We start from the raw sequence: 18,626 nt of genomic DNA, 5'->3' as shown, positions 1-18,626 counted from the left end.
CGCCTTTTCCGGGCTGTCCAGGCGGGAAGGGCAGCCCTGCCTGCTCTGCTCTGGCCAGTCTTGGCGGGCATCCATGCTGGGCACCTACAAAGCGTCTGGACAGAGAGCTCAGAGCTAGGGGCCCAGCAAGTGGGCAAGGCTGACCCTGTGGGTGGTCACCAGGAGGGTACATTTTTATCTGAGGAGACGGGCAAGAAATGGATAAATGAAGCAGATCATTTCAGACACTACATGCAACAGCTGGAGAGTGACCAGTGGCCTGTGGGGGTGGGGAAGGAGGATATTCTGGGTGAGGTGGAGAGGTGGGCCTCTCTTGGAACATGACATTTGAGCTGAGATCTGAGAAGAGAAACCAAGGACAGATGGGTTCAGGAAGGGAGGGCAAGCTCAGAAACAGGAAAAGGCTGAGAGGTGTAGGGGGAGCCGCAAGGAGGCCAAAGTAGCTGAACAGACGCAGCAGAAGGGAGGTTAGGAGAGGGTGAGGTCAGAGGGGTGTCAGATAAGACCTCACAGGCCACCTGGAGGACTTTGGTCTTTCTCTTGGGAGCAGCAAGTAGCATGGGAGGGTTGTGAGTAGAAAAGTGAGGAGTTGCCATTTATGCTTTTACAAGGTTTCTCTGACACTGTAGAGTCCGTTCCATCTTAGCACTGGTACTTCTGCTTTGATTTTCCCAGTGTTGACAGAATCCTGCCTCTCCAAAGATGGCCACATCCTTGGAGCGTGTGGGTGTGAATAGGATACCTTCCATGATAAAAGGGGCTTTACAGCTGGGTAAGTGAAAACTCCTGAGATGGGGAAATATCCTAGGTTATCTGGGCTGGCCCAATATCATCACAAGGGTCCTGATAAGTGGAGGAGAGAGGGTCAGAGTCAGAGAAGAGATGTGACAACAGAAGTGGGGGTTGGAATGATGAGGCCAAGAGGCAAGGAAGGTGGGAAGCCTCTAAAAGCTAGAAAAGGCAAGGAACAGATTCTCTCCTAGACCCCCTAGAACACAGTCCCATCAACTCCTTGATTTAGCTCCTTAAAACCTGTTTTAGACTTATTATCTCCAGCACTGTAAGAGAATTAAGCTGTGTTGTTTTAACCCACTACATTTGGGGTAATTTGTTACAGCAGCCATAGAAAACTAATACACTCCAATACACAAAGTCCAGATGCTGCTAACTTTCTCTAACTTCAGGACTCCGTATTACCAAGTGCATTTCTGAGTGCTCAGCATTCAGCCACATAGAGCCCATGTCACAGGTGTGAGCAGGTATCCATCAGGCCTACTGGAGCCTGTGAAGCAAATGAGACCTTCCAAATTGAGAACACCTGCTGCAGGAACCTGGCCTGCTCCTGCTGAGCACATATCATCTGTTGAACCTGCTGTTGCAAAAACTCAGTACGGCCCAAAGGGGTAATACATTCTTTCTGTACATTTGATACAGGGCACAGTCCAGGCTCCTTGGACATCTGAAGTTAAGTAACACAGAAGTACTGGTATCTGGCTTTTCCTGCAGAAAAGTTCACAAGAACTGGTGACACAGATCCCCATTTCTCTAGTCATTTGGAGACAGAGGGGTTGCTTGGGTTAATTAACAAACATGGATAAGCTCTTGCCAGTTTTACTCAGTGATTAGCAGTGGTTCTCAACCTTCTGGCCCTTTAAATACAGTTCCTCATGTTGTGACCCAACCATAACATTATTTTTGTTGCTATTTCATAACTGTAATGTTGCTACTGTTATGAATCGTAATGTAAATATCTGATATGCAGGATGGTCTTAGGAGACCCCTGTGAAAGGGTCGTTCGACCGCCAAAGGGGTCGCGACCCACAGGTTGAGAACCACTGGATTAGAGGGTCAGCCTGCGGATCAATTGGTCTCAGGTTCAATTCCCCATCAACAGCATATACCTTGGTTGAAGGTTACCCAGCCCCAGTAAGGGTGGGTGCGGGAGGCAACCAATCAATGTGTCTCTCATATTGATGTTTCTCTCTCTCTCTCTCTCTCTCTCTCTCTCTCCCTCACCCTCTCTCCCTCTCTCCCTCTCTCCCCCCCCCCCCCCTCACTCCCTTCCGTCCTCTCCCCTCTCTCTGGAAACCAATGGAAAAAATATCCTCAGATGAGGATTAAAATAAATAAATAAACATGAGTAAGATACTAGGCCAGGTGGCTCAATTGGTTAGTGTTGTCCCGATGAACCAACGTTGTGTGTTCGATCTCCGGTCAGGGCACATACAGGAGTCAACCAATGAACGTGTGGATGAGTGGAACAACAAATTGATGTTTCTTGCTTTCTCCCTTACTCTTTCGCTTTAAAACACATTTTTTTTAAAAAGATACTATGCCAAGTTTCTACAAAAGACACTTACAAACCCTTTAGGGTGACAATATGTTGATGTCCACAAAAGACATCATGTACATTTAAACAGCAAAGATGATGAATGAGGCCTCCCCAGAGTCTGGAGAATGGACACTTTCCAATGCCTCTTTTGCTTTAGTGTCACTCTCACTTAGGCACCAGCCCACGTGCCAATCAGGAATAACCACTAGAGTACAAAGGACCTCAATTTCCCTTTTGCGAAATGATACACTCTTGAAGGTCGGTAAGATGTTCGGCAAACTTTTATTGCCCTCCCTGGTCCAATCAGGTCCTAGATCCAGCAGACATTGGTGGACACAATGCTTACTGAGACGAAGTCCCGCCCTGAAGGCACTTCCCATCCAATGGGGGAGACAAAGGCATAAAGGGACATGTCAGTTATGCAGGGAGAAGGCTCTTCATGGTGGCATCCACGTGTAGGTAGGACCACACAGTGCTCTGAGCACCTTCAATTCACATCAGATTTCATGTCCTGGCCACATTTTTAATCTTTTTTCTAACACAGACTGGGATGAATATAGAACCATTAAAATGAAAATGATTGCCCTCACCGGTTTGGCTCAGTGGATAGAGCATTGGCCTGCAGACTGAAGGGTCCCAGGTTCGATTCCAGTCAAGGGCATGTACCTTGGTTGCGGGCACACCCCCAGTAGGGAGTGTGCAGGAGGCAGCTGATTAATGTTTCTCTCTCATTGATGTTTCTAACTCTCTATCCCTCTCCCTTCCTCTCTGTAAAAAATCAATAAAATATATTTTTTTAAAAATGAAAATGATTGTGTCTGACCCCAGAACAATGTGTGAATCCTGAGGCACACATAGCAAATTTGGGGGCCATCAGATGGGGCAGATAATACCTCTGGGCTCATTTGCTGTGCCTCTCCATCTGGACATAGAGGTCACAACACCTACCTCAGCAGAGTGGCTGGACCAACTCTTCCCACCCAAGGCCCCTAAACCCCTGGCATGATGACAGGGGTCCCCTGTGTGACGGGAATGTTGGCGCCTTATGGTTGTTTTTTGTTTGCTTGCTTGTTATTTTCTAGGAAAAGGTGTTATTTTCCAGGCTACCATTTTACAAACCAGTGAGGACTCTGGGATTCCCAAGCTGCTACCTCCCTTCCTCCTGGTCACTGGGGATCCCTTCCCGGAACCCTGGCTGGATGATGTCACAGACAGGTGACCTCACTGAGGCCAAGGAACCCAGCATCTCCGTGGCATGGAGGAGGGAGAAGGATGTTTCTCCACCCGCCCAACCCTCCATGTCTGTGGTGAAGTGGATCGAGTTAGTGCTGCCCAAGGATGCGATCTACCTGGCCGGTTCCTGCATAAAAGGGCAGGTGATTCTAACCCTGAACAGCACCCTGGTGGACCCCATTGTGAAGGTGGAGCTCGTGGGAAGGGGTTACGTGGAGTGGAGTGAGGAAACCGGGGCATCCCGTGATTATAGCAGAGATGTTATTTGCAACAACAAGGCCGACTATGTACACAAGTCAAAGAAGTTCCCAGTGAAGGGTAAGGAGGAGGCCAGCAGCCAACCCTAAACATAATAGGAACCTGGGTCTGGGAGGTTAACACATGTTAGTCGGTCAGCAAACCCCAGGGATGTCAGAAATGGGCAGAGATGTGGCTCCTCCCTAGGAGGGAATCCCTGTAAAACCATGACCATCAGATACACGAAAATAAGATCTAAGGAGCTGGTCATGGAGGTCTTTCCAAAGAGGTGACAACAGAGCACAAATATGAGTGATGGGAGGGACATGAGCCATGCAGACCTCTGGGGTGGAACAGCAAGATGCCAGATCTTAATCCTCAGCAATCATGTGGCCTCTCTGGGTCCCCGTTTAGCCATCTGGAAAATGGAAATAACAAGTCCTGCCTCGTGAGATTTCTTTGAGGGCTTAATGACTTAGTGGCGTAGATAGTGCGGGGTATACAGTAAGTGCTTGATAAATGTTAATTCTTTCAACCAAAACACTCACCTGCCCAGTACCACCCCAGCATTAGGCACCACCCCTCCTTCCCCATTTCCAAGAGACTGTATTCCCCCGCAAAAGTATCAACCTTAAGCCTGCAATTGGTCATTTATTCATTTCACAAACGTTTAGTGAGCACCTGCTGTACACAACACTGTGCCAGGTGCTGGGGATACAGCAGCGAAGAACACACACATGGTCCCTGGTGTCGTTGGGTTGCCTTCAGGCGGGAAAAACACAGTCATAAGAGAGTTTTGGAGAAATGCAAAAAATAAGGTCACAGAAATGGGGGCAGTGTGAGTTTCTCCCTGGTCCTCAGTCTCCACTCAGTCAATCAACAGATATTAAGCACCTACTGTATGCTGCTGTTCACAGTACACTGAAGACTGAGCTCTGTGAGGGCAAGGAGGTGTGGCTGCCTTGCTCACTGCTGCAAACACTGCCTAAAAGAGCCCCTGGCATACAGCAGGGGCTCAAGCTGTGTTTGTTGAATGAACCCCTCTCATTCCCAGCAGAGGAATTCAGAAGCCATGTCCTCCTGGGGACTGAATCATGAGGGCCCGTTCCTCAGACCCAAGGCAGAACTGAGCGAGTCCCCGCCATTGTTTTGGAGCAACCACACCAGCCATGTCACCCACCTGGGGCATCCCCTTCCAGCCCCCCTGAGGCCTGGGCCTAATATTTATGGGCCACTCAGGTCCCTAAATGCACCTACCTCAGCTGAGCTCTGGGACAGGCAGGCCAGGCCCCGAACAACCTCCCCAACCAAAGCAATAACTAAAGAGGAAAACAAAATGGAAAAAGAAAAAAAAAAGCTGCTAGAACCTTCTGATGGCATCGGTGTGTTTTGCTTTCAGATAATTGGTTAAGTGCAGGCAGCCACACCTTTGATTTCCATTTCAACTTACCTCCCAGGCTCCCTTCTACCTTTACCAGCAAAATTGGCCATGTCTTCTACTTCGTGCAAGCCTCCTGCATGGGCCGGGAGCACATTCTAGCAAAGAAGAGAATGTACTTGTTGGTTCAAGGGACTTCGGACTTCCCCCGAGAAAACCAGGTAGTAATGGGGAAGGAGCCCTGGTGGGGCTGGTTCCTCAAAGCTCCAGGGCGGCAGGGGGCGTGCGTGCGACTGAGGAGGCCCTGGCAGGGAAGAAGGGAACGGTGTTGGAGGCTCCCGGGCCCAGTGAGTGCACAAGTGTGAATCAGAAACCAGGGCAGGAACTACGCAGTGCGATTGACCAGGGTGATTCACTGGGCAATGTCTGGGGACATGTGTGGTTGTCACCAGTGGGTGTGTTCCTGGCCTTGGTGGGTGGCCCAGGATGGCCCCCCACAGAGAATGACCAGGCCCCAGTGTCCTGGACCCTACAGTACGTGAAGACTGAGCCGAGGTCCCCTTGTCACCCCCTGGGTCAGAGAGAGACTTGGACACTCAGTGACTCTTCATGGGCTTTGAGCCCTCAGACAATGCAGGTGGTGTCCCCCCCACATCTCCCCAAGAAGCAAGGGAAGGGGGCGGCCTCCATCCCAGGGGAAGGGTGGGCATGTGGCATCAGTCTGCCTGAGCGGAGAAGGATTTCTGGATGGTTTCTGGAGGCCCAGGTGCAGAGGCGGAAGTTGGGCGGGTAGAGGACCGTTGACCACAGTCACTTCACCTTCCTGGAGACTCGTTTGCTATCAGCGTGGTGGCTCAGGGAGCTGGCATTTTCATTTTTGAGGTCCTGATTAAAATTCCAGACTCCCCACACACACACACACACACCTACCTGCTGTGTGACCCTCTAGAAGTGACCTTGCCTCTCTGGGTCTCCTTGTCCTCATCTGTGAAATGAGCAGAGAGCCAGTGCCTGCCCCCTAGTCATGGAAGGAGTAATGAGTGGAGTTGATGCAAGTAAGTCCAGGGCTTCACAGAGTGCCTGGCAAGGGGCAGCAAATTGTGTCACTGTTGCCACCACCTGTATTCTTATCTGTGTAACAAGGGGTTCCTTCTAGTCCAGCCAATCTCAGGGGATGGTTTGGGGAGGCTGCCAGGAGAGGTCGGTGCTTGGAGGGGTGGGTCAGCCCTGAGATGAGCAGGTCTGAGCTCAAGGCCTGCTTAGCCACCTGCCCCCTATGTGGCCTTGAGCAGGCCATGTCTCTTCTCTGGGCTCCCTTCAGAGGCAGTCTGGAGCGCCAAGGGAACAAGGCAGGAGCTGGGGACAAAACACTGGTGTTGGGTCCGACCCCGCTTTATATCTCCACCACCAGACTCTTCATTAGCCAGATAGCCTTACCAGTGTCTTGCAGAGCCTATATTTTCCTGATCTGTACAATGGGAATAATGAATAATAATAATAACAGCAATACTTCCCTCAGTGGGTGCCTGTGAGGACTGCTATGCACCAAGCACAATGCCTACACATAGGAGGCACCCAGGAAGTGGGAAGAGCTAAAATCGCTATCAGAGCAGCAAGGAGAGTTATCACAGATAAGTTTTGAGAGTCGGAATATACTGTTTTTTCCAACTACTCAGTACTGTTTTAACCAAACTGGTCAAGGGAGGCCTCCTGGAGGAGGTGACATTTTAGTAGAGAATTGAAAGGGGAGAGGGGGAAAGCCATGGCGGTAGAATGTTGTAGGCAGAGCACACAACATGTGCAAAAGTCCTGAGGCAGGATAGAGTATATGAGGCAGGCTGAGGGCAGGAGCTGGGGGGCCAGGGCAGAGGCTACTACTCTGATTCAAGTAGAGGCATAGTCCTAACCCCCAACAGTCTGTCCTTCTCAGAGCACACAGAGGAAGTCAGGTGATGACCTTCCTCTGCCCACAGCCCTCCAGGGTGCCTACCTTCCTTGGGGGAAAAGCCCAAGTCTTCCCCACGGCCCACAAGGTCCTGCATGACCTGCCTCCATTTCCTCCGTGCCTTCATGTCCTCCCTCTCTCTCTCTGCGTGCGCACCCCCCCCACCACCACTCTGCTCCTGCCACATGGGCCTCCTCACTGTTCCTCCAACACACCAGGCACAGTCCTGCCCCAGGACCTTTGCACAAGTTGTTCCCTCTGCTCGGAACACTATAATGTGACCTTGCTATTCTTCTGATCTTTGCTCGGAAGCCATATCTTCATCCACCTGCATTGCCGGTGGCCGAATAAACAGCCACAAGCTATGCAGGGCAACTTAGCTACATCTATCCATATTAAAACGAACATGCACTTTGCCCCAGTCATTCCCATTTCTAGAAATTTCTCCTACTGATGTTTTTTCACGTGTGTGGCATGACTCCCCACAGCACTGTTGATAGTGGCAAAAAAATTGGGAAGTCTAATGTTTGTTGCTTAGGGAATTGTTTGCGTAGGAACACCCAGGCAAAAAGACATATTCTATGGAGTAAAGCAAAAGAGACAGACAGACAGTGACGGAGTGAGGCAGCGCCCCTGGTCAGGATCTCCAAGTCACTGGGCTGAATGAAAAAAAGCAAAGTTCAGGACGGCAGGTCTAGCCTGCCACTGGTGGTGAAAACAAATTACTTCCTTGCAGGAAGGAGAGCAGAGCAACTGGCCACAAACGCTGCCTCGTGGGAGGGGGTAGGGGAGCTGGAAGCAAAGAAACTTTTCCCCTTCCACCCTTCCACTCTTTATTTCTAACAGCTTTATTGAGATATAATTCTCATACCTTATAATTCACCCACTTAAAGTGTACACAGAGTTATGCAACCATCGCCACAGTCGGTTTTAGAACATTTCATCACCCCCAAAAGAAACTTTGCACCCCCTCGCTGTCACAGCCAGCCTCCCTCTGCCCGGACCCCAGCCCCTGACAACCACTAACCCACTCTCTGTCTCTGTGGATGTGCCTGTTCGGAACATTTCACAGAAGTGGAGTCACACGCTGTGCGGCCTTTTGTGTCTGGCTTCGCTCACTGGGCGTCATGTTTTCAAGGTCCATCTGGGTTGTAGCGAGTGTCCGTGCTTCACTCCTCTTTAAGGCTACATCAGTGCACGGATGGGCTGCATTTCGTGCATCTGGGCACCCATTGATGGACACTTGGGCTGCCTCTTTGGTTACTGTGAATCATGCTGCTGTGAACATTCAAGTACAAGTGTTTGTGTGGCATGAGCCTTTTCTTCTCTGCCCGGACCCCAGCCCCTGACAACCACTAACCCACTCTCTGTCTCTGTGGATGTGCCTGTTCGGAACATTTCACAGAAGTGGAGTCACACGCTGTGCGGCCTTTTGTGTCTGGCTTCGCTCACTGGGCGTCATGTTTTCAAGGTCCATCTGGGTTGTAGCGAGTGTCCGTGCTTCACTCCTCTTTAAGGCTACATCAGTGCACGGATGGGCTGCATTTCGTGCATCTGGGCACCCATTGATGGACACTTGGGCTGCCTCTTTGGTTACTGTGAATCATGCTGCTGTGAACATTCAAGTACAAGTGTTTGTGTGGCATGAGCCTTCCTTTCTCTGGGTGGCTTCCTGGAGCGGAATTGCTGGGGCAGATGGTAAGGCTGTTTCACCTTTCGAGGAACTGCCTGTTTTCCACGGCGCCATCTTACCTTGCCACCAGCAATGCACAGGGTTCCAATTCCTCCACATCCCCTCCACTCAGTACCATTTGGGAGAGGATCTTGTCCTAGAGCCCCTTCCTAACTAGCAACCCTAAGGGAGCCCCCATTCCAGCTCCCCTTATCTCATTATGTCCCCCATTTGCATCCCATCACAGCTTCATCACTGTCTCAACCAGAAACGACGTGGTGTGTTTTCACATGTACCATTTATGTCCATCTCCTCAACCAGAGCAGGTCTTCATCGCTATGGGTTTTCCCTAAACTTGGCACCAAGTAGATGCAAATAAAACCCAGTTGAATGAATGAGCCCACCTCCCAAAGTGTCATATATGCTAAAGAAATAGAGGGTACTCGCAGGTTCGCAGGTCTAAGAACTCCAGTGTTGGCTTTGCATTGGACATGTTACTGGTCAGGCGTGGAGGTCTCCCGCTGGTTGCTCGTATCTGTGAGTCTCTTTCTATTTTGTTTGTTTGTTTTGTTCTTCAGATTCCACATGTAAGTAAAATCCTATGGTATTGGGCTTTCTCTGTCTGACTCATTTCGCTCAGCATGATACCCTCTAGGTCCATCCGTGTTGTTGTGAATGACCTATTCACATAGTTTTGATGCTATTTCCTAAGGACAGTGACCCAGACTGTGTTGTGCTAAGAACACAGCTGCTTCCTTCCTGTGATCATTGGCTCACAAAGGGAGCTGGGCCTGAACTCCAGATGACCTTCCCTGAGAAGCAGAAGACTACACTCAAGTCCGCTGTGACACCCTAGAGTAGCGGTTCTCAACCTGTGGGTCGCGACCCCTTTGGCGGTTGAACGACCCTTTCACAGGGGTCGCCTAAGACCATCCTGCATATCAGATATTTACATTACGGTTATAACAGTAGCCACATTACAGTTATGAAGTAGCAACGAAAATAATTTTATGGTTGGGTCACAACATGAGGAACTGTATTTAAAGGGCCAGAAGGTTGAGAACCACTGCATTAGTGGGTTGCAAAGTCAATTCAGCAGGTTGCAAACACATTTCTGTAAAATGAAAGAATAGGCAAGACCAAAATTAAGAAAATACCTATGTTGTGGGGGTGCAAACACACACAAACACACACACACACACATACACACATATATATAATCATTTTTATATATGAAGAAAGAACAGAGAATAAAATAAATAGAATAGAAATATCAGAAAAAGTCAGTTTGGTGGGTTGCAATCGACTTCAAGTGAAAGAATAGAATAGAGTTTTCCAGAAAGAAAGAAAAAAAAAAACTTGGTGGGTTACAACTAGCTAATTTTTATAAAATTTTTGTTTTATATTAAACAAAATGATAGACTAGAGTAAATAGACTAGAAATAACAAAAATAAATTCAAAGTATTGCAACCAACATTTTTTAAATAAATCAAATAAATAGAGTAGAACAGGAAGCAGAAGTTCATAAACTTGCTTCTCTTTCACCGATCTAGGTGGAGATGTACATACAGATTTCTATTCTTTGCCTCAATGTTAAAACCTATGTTTTAACTGTGTTTTTTTTTAAAGGAATAATATATTATAAATACTGTATGTGGCTTGCAAAGTCTAAACTATAATTATTATCAGTTCCTTTACAGAAAAAGTTTGCCAATTCATGCCCTAGAGAAACTCATGTTGTAAGCCCCCAAAAACTGTCTTCAGGCTGCTCCTTCTAGCATTTTTATGATATCAAACTCATGGAAAAATAGAAATGTCCATCATAGGAGGATGAATAAATTATTTTGCAACACACTCAGTTGCATTCCTAAAGACTAATTAACCAGAATGGCAGGCACCAACGTGAAGGCATTTCAAACAATGAATATTGAGCTGGAAAAAGTAACTTGCTAGAAGACATATGCAGTTTGACTTATTTAAAATATGTAAAAAAATAGATGTATTCCTAAATAATGTGAAAATTCTCTGAGAACCACAAATGCCAAATTCAGATCATGGCTGGCTGCACAGAGGAGAGGGAGCAGTGAGGTGAAGCCCACAGAACACACGAGATTTCATATAATAGGTAATGTTTTATTTCTCAAACATATTGGAAGATACATTTTAGGTTTTTATATTATTATTTTATTATTATTATTCTTTATATGCCTTTTCCTAAAACAATATATCTTAGGTAGGTCCCTACACATACACATGTGCAGGTAAAAGAAAGTGATTACTATAAAATTTAGAATTGGCCCTAGCCGGTTTGGCTCAGTGGCTAGAGCGTCGGCCTGCGGACTAAAGAGTCCCAGGTTCGATTCCAGTCAAGGGCACATGCTGGGTTGCAGGCTCGATCCCCCCAGTAGGGGGTATACAGGAGGCAGCCAATCAATGATTCTCTCTCATCATAGAAGTTTCTATCTCTCTCCCTTCCTCTCTGAAATCAATAAAAAAATATATTTTAAAAAATCATAAATAAATAAATAAAATTCAGATTTGTTGTGCCCTAGCCAGTGTGGCTCAGTTGATTGGGCGTTGTGCCATGCACGAAAAGGTTGCCAGTTCGATTCTGGTTCAATTCCGGTCAGGGCACATGCCCAGGTTGTGCATTCGATCCCCAATGGGCAGGAGGCAGCCAATCGATGTTTCTCTCTCTCTCTCTCCCTTCCTCTCTCTATAGAAATCAATTTTTAAAAACTTAAATAAATAAAATAAAATTCAGGATAGTTGCATTCTGGTCATATATGAGGAACTTTGGAGGGGAGGGGGAACTGGCAAATTCCTACTTCTTGACTTGGGTGGCTGTTATAAGAGGGTTGGCCATATAATAATTCACAAGGTTATACATTTGTTTTGTAAAGTTTTCTGTATCTGAGTTGTATTTTTTTATAATGTTTGGTTTTTTTAAAAATGCATAGATACAATAAACCCCAAATTCAAGATAATGCTTACCTCTAGGAGAGAAGAGGTGATGCATTGGGGAGGGGTCCACGGGGGCTTCAATGATATTGCTGATGTTTTTTTTATTTATTTGTTAATCCTCATCAGAGGTTATATATTTTTTTCTATTAACTTTTAGAGAGGGGGGAGTGGGAAAGAAAGAGAGAGAGAAACATTGATGTGGCAGAGACATATTAATTGGTTGCCTCCTGAATGCGCCCCACTGGGGCCAAGGATCGTACCTGCAACCCAGGTATGTGCCCTTGACCAGAATCCAACCCACAACCCTTTGGTGTAGGGGCAGATGCTCTAACCACTGATCCCACTGGCCAGGGCTATTTTTATTTTAAATTGTGATAATAATACATAACATAAAATTTGCCACCTTAACCATTTTTAAGTGTGCAGTTCACATAGTTGTGCAATACTGATGTTTTATTTCTTTTTTTTATTATTATTGATTTCAGAGAGGAAGGGAAAGAGAGATAGAAACATTAATGATGAGAGAATCATTGATCAATTGGACACACCAAGGATTGAGCCGGCAACCTGGGCATGTGTCCTGACTGGGAATTAAACCGTGACCTCCTGGTTCATAGGATGACGCTCAACCACTGAGCCATGCCCACCAAGCCTGGTTTTTTATTTCTTAAGTGAACAGAGCTCTGAAACAAATTGGGAGAAGTCCTACCTGCTGATAAAGCAGGACATGACAGTGCTGTTCTAGTAAATGATTAACAACCTGCTCTGGTGCAAGACAGCCCTAATATGTAATGTTTGCCAATTTCCATGGTGTAAATACTCCCATCATAGTCAATTTCAAGTTACTAACCTCATGCCACTAATGGGAAGTTTGAGGGGACTTTGCAAGCATTTGTAACACTATTCTCTACCACTTTTATGCTTAAAGGGAATAGGCATGCAGGCAAATTCTAAGCCCACCCACATTACATCAAGTCTCTTAAATATTATCCACAAATCAAAAAAAAATGTAACTCAAGCCACACATTAAATATAATGTATATGTGACTTTATTTGCAATCCAGCAGCTGATGAGTAGATATGAGGGCTGCATTTTGAAGCATTTATTTTAACACATTACATAATTTCAACCCTATAGTTTTCTTGTCATGATTCAGAGCCCATCATAGTTCCTCCTTAAATCTGAGCAACTTGGGTAAGCCTTAGTCTTGGGCTTAGACTGTAAGACATTCCCTTTTCCCCAGAAAACCATGGCTCAGAGAAGTCAAGCCATTTGTTCAAGTTCACACAGCAAATGAGTAAGATCGCTCGCTATGACATGCGCTGACCACCAGGAGGCAGCGCAGAACGAAGGAAGGCCCCGGCTGGAAGGCCCCAATTGGCCCTGATCACCGGCCAGGTCTAGGGACCCTACCCGTGCACAAATTTCTGGCACTGGGCCTCTAATTTTACATATAAGGAAATTGATACTTAGAATGGCAAAGGGCTGTGATTAAAGGAAGCTGGGAGGTGACTCCAGGCTTTTGGCTGCAACATCCCCAAGATTCTAGTTTCCATCTCCATGCCTTTGACTAGGGAAGTCCCAAAAGACTCAAGCCTTAGAAGTGCTGAAATAGTGGGGCGTTAGGCAGATGAGTGGATCGCGTGGCCACAGTGCCTCACAACGGTTCATTTCCCCCAACCCCACCCCTTCTAGAGTCCCCTGTTTGTGGAGACTGAGAAGAAGGTCTCCTACAACTGCTGCAGGCAGGGCACCATCTGCGTCCAGATCCAGCTGGAAAATAACACCTTCACGCCAGGGGAGAGGGTCCTCTTCACCACGGAGATCAACAACCAGACCAGCAAGTGCATCAAGACGGTCGTCTTCGCCCTCTACACCCACGTGCAGTACGAGGGCTTCACGCCCAAGACGGAGCGGCGGTCACGGGTGGAGAGCTGCGAGCTGCTCCGGCAGGAGGCCAACACCCAAATCGTACCCTTCAACACCACCAAGATCGTCAGCATCTTCAACCTCCCGCCGGTTTTGTCTGTGAGCAGCGACATGCAGGAAGGCGAGATCATGAGCACCCAGTACGAGCTGGTCAGCACGGTGCACCTGCCCTGGTCCCTGACCAGCGTGAAGGCCAAGATTCCCATCATCATCACCAGCACCCCCCTGGACTCAGACAGCTGCCAGAGGCAGGAGTGGGCAGGCAGTGTTAGCCATGAGCAAGGATTGCCAGAATTAAATGCCCAAACTTCTAAATAGAAAGAGCTTTATCACTCTACCAGCAGCCTTTTCTTTGTCTTGCACAGATGGGTTTCACATGAGTCTGGTGTGGGAGCGCATTATCTAAACCTCCCCAAGCTCCAGCCTTTTGGGCACCCACTTCTCCCATCCCCAGAAAGTTCACCGCCAGGAGGGCACAAAGGGAACTGACAAGCCGTCCAGGGCCCCATTCTCTCTCTCTCTCTCCCTTCCTCTCTCTATAGAAATCAATTTTTAAAAACTTAAATAAATAAAATAAAATTCAGGATAGTTGCATTCTGGTCATATATGAGGAACTTTGGAGGGGAGGGGGAACTGGCAAATTCCTACTTCTTGACTTGGGTGGCTGTTATAAGAGGGTTGGCCATATAATAATTCACAAGGTTATACATTTGTTTTGTAAAGTTTTCTGTATCTGAGTTGTATTTTTTTATAATGTTTGATTTTTTTAAAAATGCATAGATACAATAAACCCCAAATTCAAGATAATGCTTACCTCTAGGAGAGAAGAGGTGATGCATTGGGGAGGGGTCCACGGGGGCTTCAATGATATTGCTGATGTTTTTTTTATTTATTTGTTAATCCTCATCAGAGGTTATATATTTTTTTCTATTAACTTTTAGAGAGGGGGGAGTGGGAAAGAAAGAGAGAGAGAAACATTGATGTGGCAGAGACATATTAATTGGTTGCCTCCTGAATGCGCCCCACTGGGGCCAAGGATCGTACCTGCAACCCAGGTATGTGCCCTTGACCAGAATCCAACCCACAACCCTTTGGTGTAGGGGCAGATGCTCTAACCACTGATCCCACTGGCCAGGGCTATTTTTATTTTAAATTGTGATAATAATACATAACATAAAATTTGCCATCTTAACCATTTTTAAGTGTACAGTTCACATAGTTGTGCAATACTGATGTTTTATTTCTTTTTTTTATTATTATTGATTTCAGAGAGGAAGGGAAAGAGAGATAGAAACATTAATGATGAGAGAATCATTGATCAATTGGACACACCAAGGATTGAGCCGGCAACCTGGGCACGTGTCCTGACCGGGAATTAAACCGTGACCTCCTGGTTCATAGGATGACGCTCAACCACTGAGCCATGCCCACCAAGCCTGGTGTTTTATTTCTTAAGTGAACAGAGCTCTGAAACAAATCGGGAGAAGTCCTACCTGCTGATAAAGCAGGACATGACAGTGCTGTTCTAGTAAATGATTAACAACCTGCTCTGGTGCAAGACAGCCCTAATATGTAATGTTTGCCAATTTCCATGGTGTAAATACTCCCGTCATAGTCGATTTCAAGTTACTAACCTCATGCCACTAATGGGAAGTTTGAGGGGACTTTGCAAGCATTTGTAACACTATTCTCTACCACTTTTATGCTTAAAGGGAATAGGCATGCAGGCAAATTCTAAGCCCACCCACATTACATCAAGTCTCTTAAATATTATCCACAAATCAAAAAAAAATGTAACTCAAGCCACACATTAAATATAATGTATATGTGACTTTATTTGCAATCCAGCAGCTGATGAGTAGATATGAGGGCTGCATTTTGAAGCATTTATTTTAACACATTACATAATTTCAACCCTATAGTTTTCTTGTCATGATTCAGAGCCCATCATAGTTCCTCCTTAAATCTGAGCAACTTGGGTAAGCCTGAGTCTTGGGCTTAGACTGTAAGACATTCCCTTTTTCCCAGGAAACCATGGCTCAGAGAAGTCAAGCCATTTGTTCAAGTTCACACAGCAAATGAGTAAGGGAGCTGGGGATAAAGCTGGGATCTGGTGGATTTCTTAGCCCTATCTATATATATAGAAGGTTAATATGCAAAGTGTCCCCTCAGGGTTCAACCGGGAGACTGGGAGTTCGATCGCTCGCTATGACATGCGCTGACCACCAGGAGGCAGCGCAGAACGAAGGAAGGCCCCGGCTGGAAGGCCCCAATTGGCCCTGATCATCGGCCAGGTCTAGGTACCCTACCCGTGCACAAATTTCTGGCACTGGGCCTCTAATTTTACATATAAGGAAATTGATACTTAGAATGGCAAAGGGCTGTGATTAAAGGAAGCTGGGAGGTGACTCCAGGCTTTTGGCTGCAACATCCCCAAGATTCTAGTTTCCATCTCCATGCCTTTGACTAGGGAAGTCCCAAATGTTTTAAATAAAACTGTGTGTGTGTGTGTGTGTGTGTGTGTGTGTGTGTGTGTGTGTGTGTGTGTGTGTCGGGGGGAGACAGAGTGAATAGGATGCACAGATTTAATTATTTTTTTATCTTTTGGGGAGGTCGAGGGAGAGGCCCCTCACTTATATCCACATTCTTAGGATATCTGCAAAAGAGCTAGTCGTGGGGGGTGGGGGAGCTGCTGGGTTGGGGTGGGATGTACCCCTGCTGGCTTGGGTATGTGATCTTCCCTAGGGTGTCCTCATCTGGCTGTTCCGCTTCCCAGAAACTCACAAAAAAGCCTTTCTGGGGGGAAGGAGGGGGGATGGGGATGGCCTTGCTTGCCCTAATGTCCTGAGCCCCAGCCTGAGATCCTCGAGGCTCCGAGGCCACGCCTGGGCCATCCCCATGTCCTCGAACCATGTCCAGAGGGCTGTGTTCTTCACCGCTGCAGAGCCAAGGCCCAGTCCCCTTCCTGCATCTCATCCCGACCACGTGCACTGCAAAGGCCTGTGTCTTGCTCTGCTCTGTGCCTGGGGGAACTGAGCTGGGGGAGCCATGGCAGAGTCCTCCTCAGGCCCCGCACCACCCAGCCCCCAGGTGTTTGTAGAATGGAGTACAGTTGCCCCTTGAACAACACAGGTTTGGACTCTGTGGGTCAATTGAAACAATCTGGGTATAAGGGGACCCTTGAAGTTCAGAGCGCATTGTTCAGGGGTCAAGTGCATAACAGGGGTCAAGTTCAGGACAGGAAGCATTTCAGGCACCGTGGTCGGTCATAAGTCAGCTGGTGAATGCCCCTCACGGGCCAGGGGTTGGGGGGGGAGCGGCATCCGTCAGGACAGGGGCACTTTTGAACCAGGAGCAGGCCTCAGATTTCGTGCTGGGTTGTTTCACCTCACTATTCTATCCCTACTTCTGCTTTAGGGCAAGTGATTTCTCCTCTCTGAGCCTCAGTTTCCCAATCTGTAAAATGGAGAGAACAGTAATAGTCACCTCTAGGGTTTGGAGGACCTTGTCGCCTCACTGTCCTTGTCTTCTTATTATCTTAGGTTTTTATTTGGAAAAATCCTATCCTATGGAAAAGAGTTGAAAGACCGATACAATAGACACATGATCTTCCCCCCCTCCGTTCTCCATGGTTGGTATTGACCATTTTCCCCTTTCCTTCTTCCTCTCTCTCCCTAACCGCTTTGAAGTAAGTTGCAGCATCATAGCACTTCACTGCGATGCTCTGCGCTCCACCCCACATGCTAAGAATCACCCAGGCATGTGACCTGACCTGGAATCAAACCCCAACCTCCTGGGTCATAGGTTGATGCTCAACCACTGAGCCATGCTGGTCAGGCCTCACTGGGGTCTTTGGTGCCTGGACCAGGGGTCCTCAGCCAGGGGTGGTTCTGTCTTCCAGGGGACACTGGACCATCACTTGGGGAGGGGGTGCTTCCTGCACTAAGTCGTTGGGGCTTAGGGATGCTGCTCAGCACCCATCATATCCAGGAAGGCCCCAACCCAGAGACTGACCCACCCAAATGTCAGGAGTGTGGAGGGGGAGACCCTGGGCTGGAGCAATTCAGAGGGGAAGGTGGTTGTTGAGTCCCAGGACTGCATCTGCAGGCCTCTTACCCACATCAGCTCCTGCCCCTCCTCCACTCAGCCCACCTGGGCTCCAGGGCTCCCCTCAACCAAAGTCCTCCCAACCAAGGGCATGCATATCTGCATGTCCAATCCATCAGCAAGACATAGGGGCTCCTTCTCCTACGTCTACCCAGAATCCTCCCATTTCTCTCCACCTTGCTTCCATCCATCCATCATCATCGCTTACTTGGACCAGTGCAGTCACCTGCACCTGGATCTCCTGGCTCCTGACCATGTCTCCCTCCCTGCAAATAAAATCCAGGATGCCCACTTAAATTTGAATTTCAAAGGGACAAACTTTTTTTTTTAGCTTAAGTACGTCCCACACCATTCCTGGGATATACCTTTGTTTTAAAAAACACTAGCTTGTTTGGCTGAGTGGATAGAGTGTCGGCCTGCAGACTGAAGGGTCCCAGGTTTGATTCAAGGGCACATGCCTGGGTTACAGGCTCAATCCCAGTAGGGGGCGTGCAGGAGGCAGCCGATCCATGATTCTCATCATTCATGTTTCTCTCTCTCCCTCTTCCTTCCTCTCTGAAATCAGTAAAAATATATTTTAAAATTTCATTCATCCCTAGCCAGTATTTCTCAGTAGTTAGAACATTGACCACACACCGAAGGGTCTTGGGTTCAATTCCCGGTCAAGGGCATATATCTGGGTTGCAGGTTAGATCCTCGCCCTGGTTGGGGGGTTGGGGTGCGGTTAGGGGGTTGGGGTGTGTGTGGGAAGCAACCAATCGATGTGTTTCTCTCACATAGATGCTTTTCTCTCTCTCTCTCTCTCTCTCTCTCTCTCTCTCTCCCCC

General features: G+C 47.5%; 2 protein-coding genes across 2 annotated transcripts in view; one reads left to right on the top strand and one right to left on the bottom strand.

Annotated features, from left to right (window-relative positions):
• UHRF1 (ubiquitin-like with PHD and ring finger domains 1) overlaps window positions 1–5,275 on the bottom strand; it is a 48,486-nt gene extending 43,211 nt beyond the window's left edge. The window contains exon 1 of the mRNA XM_005884374.2: window positions 5,253–5,275. The gene's annotated coding sequence lies outside the window, so the exon portion shown is untranslated. The remainder of the gene's footprint in view (window positions 1–5,252) is intronic.
• Window positions 3,631–18,626, top strand: part of ARRDC5 (arrestin domain containing 5) — a 36,795-nt gene continuing 21,799 nt past the window's right edge. Inside the window, exons 1-4 of the mRNA XM_014531864.1 lie at window positions 3,631–3,883; window positions 5,202–5,401; window positions 11,147–11,152; window positions 13,459–13,959. Of these exons, the coding sequence (XP_014387350.1) occupies window positions 3,631–3,883; window positions 5,202–5,401; window positions 11,147–11,152; window positions 13,459–13,959 (960 nt within the window). The remainder of the gene's footprint in view (window positions 3,884–5,201; window positions 5,402–11,146; window positions 11,153–13,458; window positions 13,960–18,626) is intronic.

The sequence above is a fragment of the Myotis brandtii genome, unplaced genomic scaffold, assembly GCF_000412655.1.
Source record: "Myotis brandtii unplaced genomic scaffold, ASM41265v1 scaffold827, whole genome shotgun sequence".
In the NCBI taxonomy this organism is placed as follows: Eukaryota; Metazoa; Chordata; class Mammalia; order Chiroptera; family Vespertilionidae; genus Myotis; species Myotis brandtii.
This window is presented reverse-complemented; position numbering and strand designations above follow the sequence as displayed.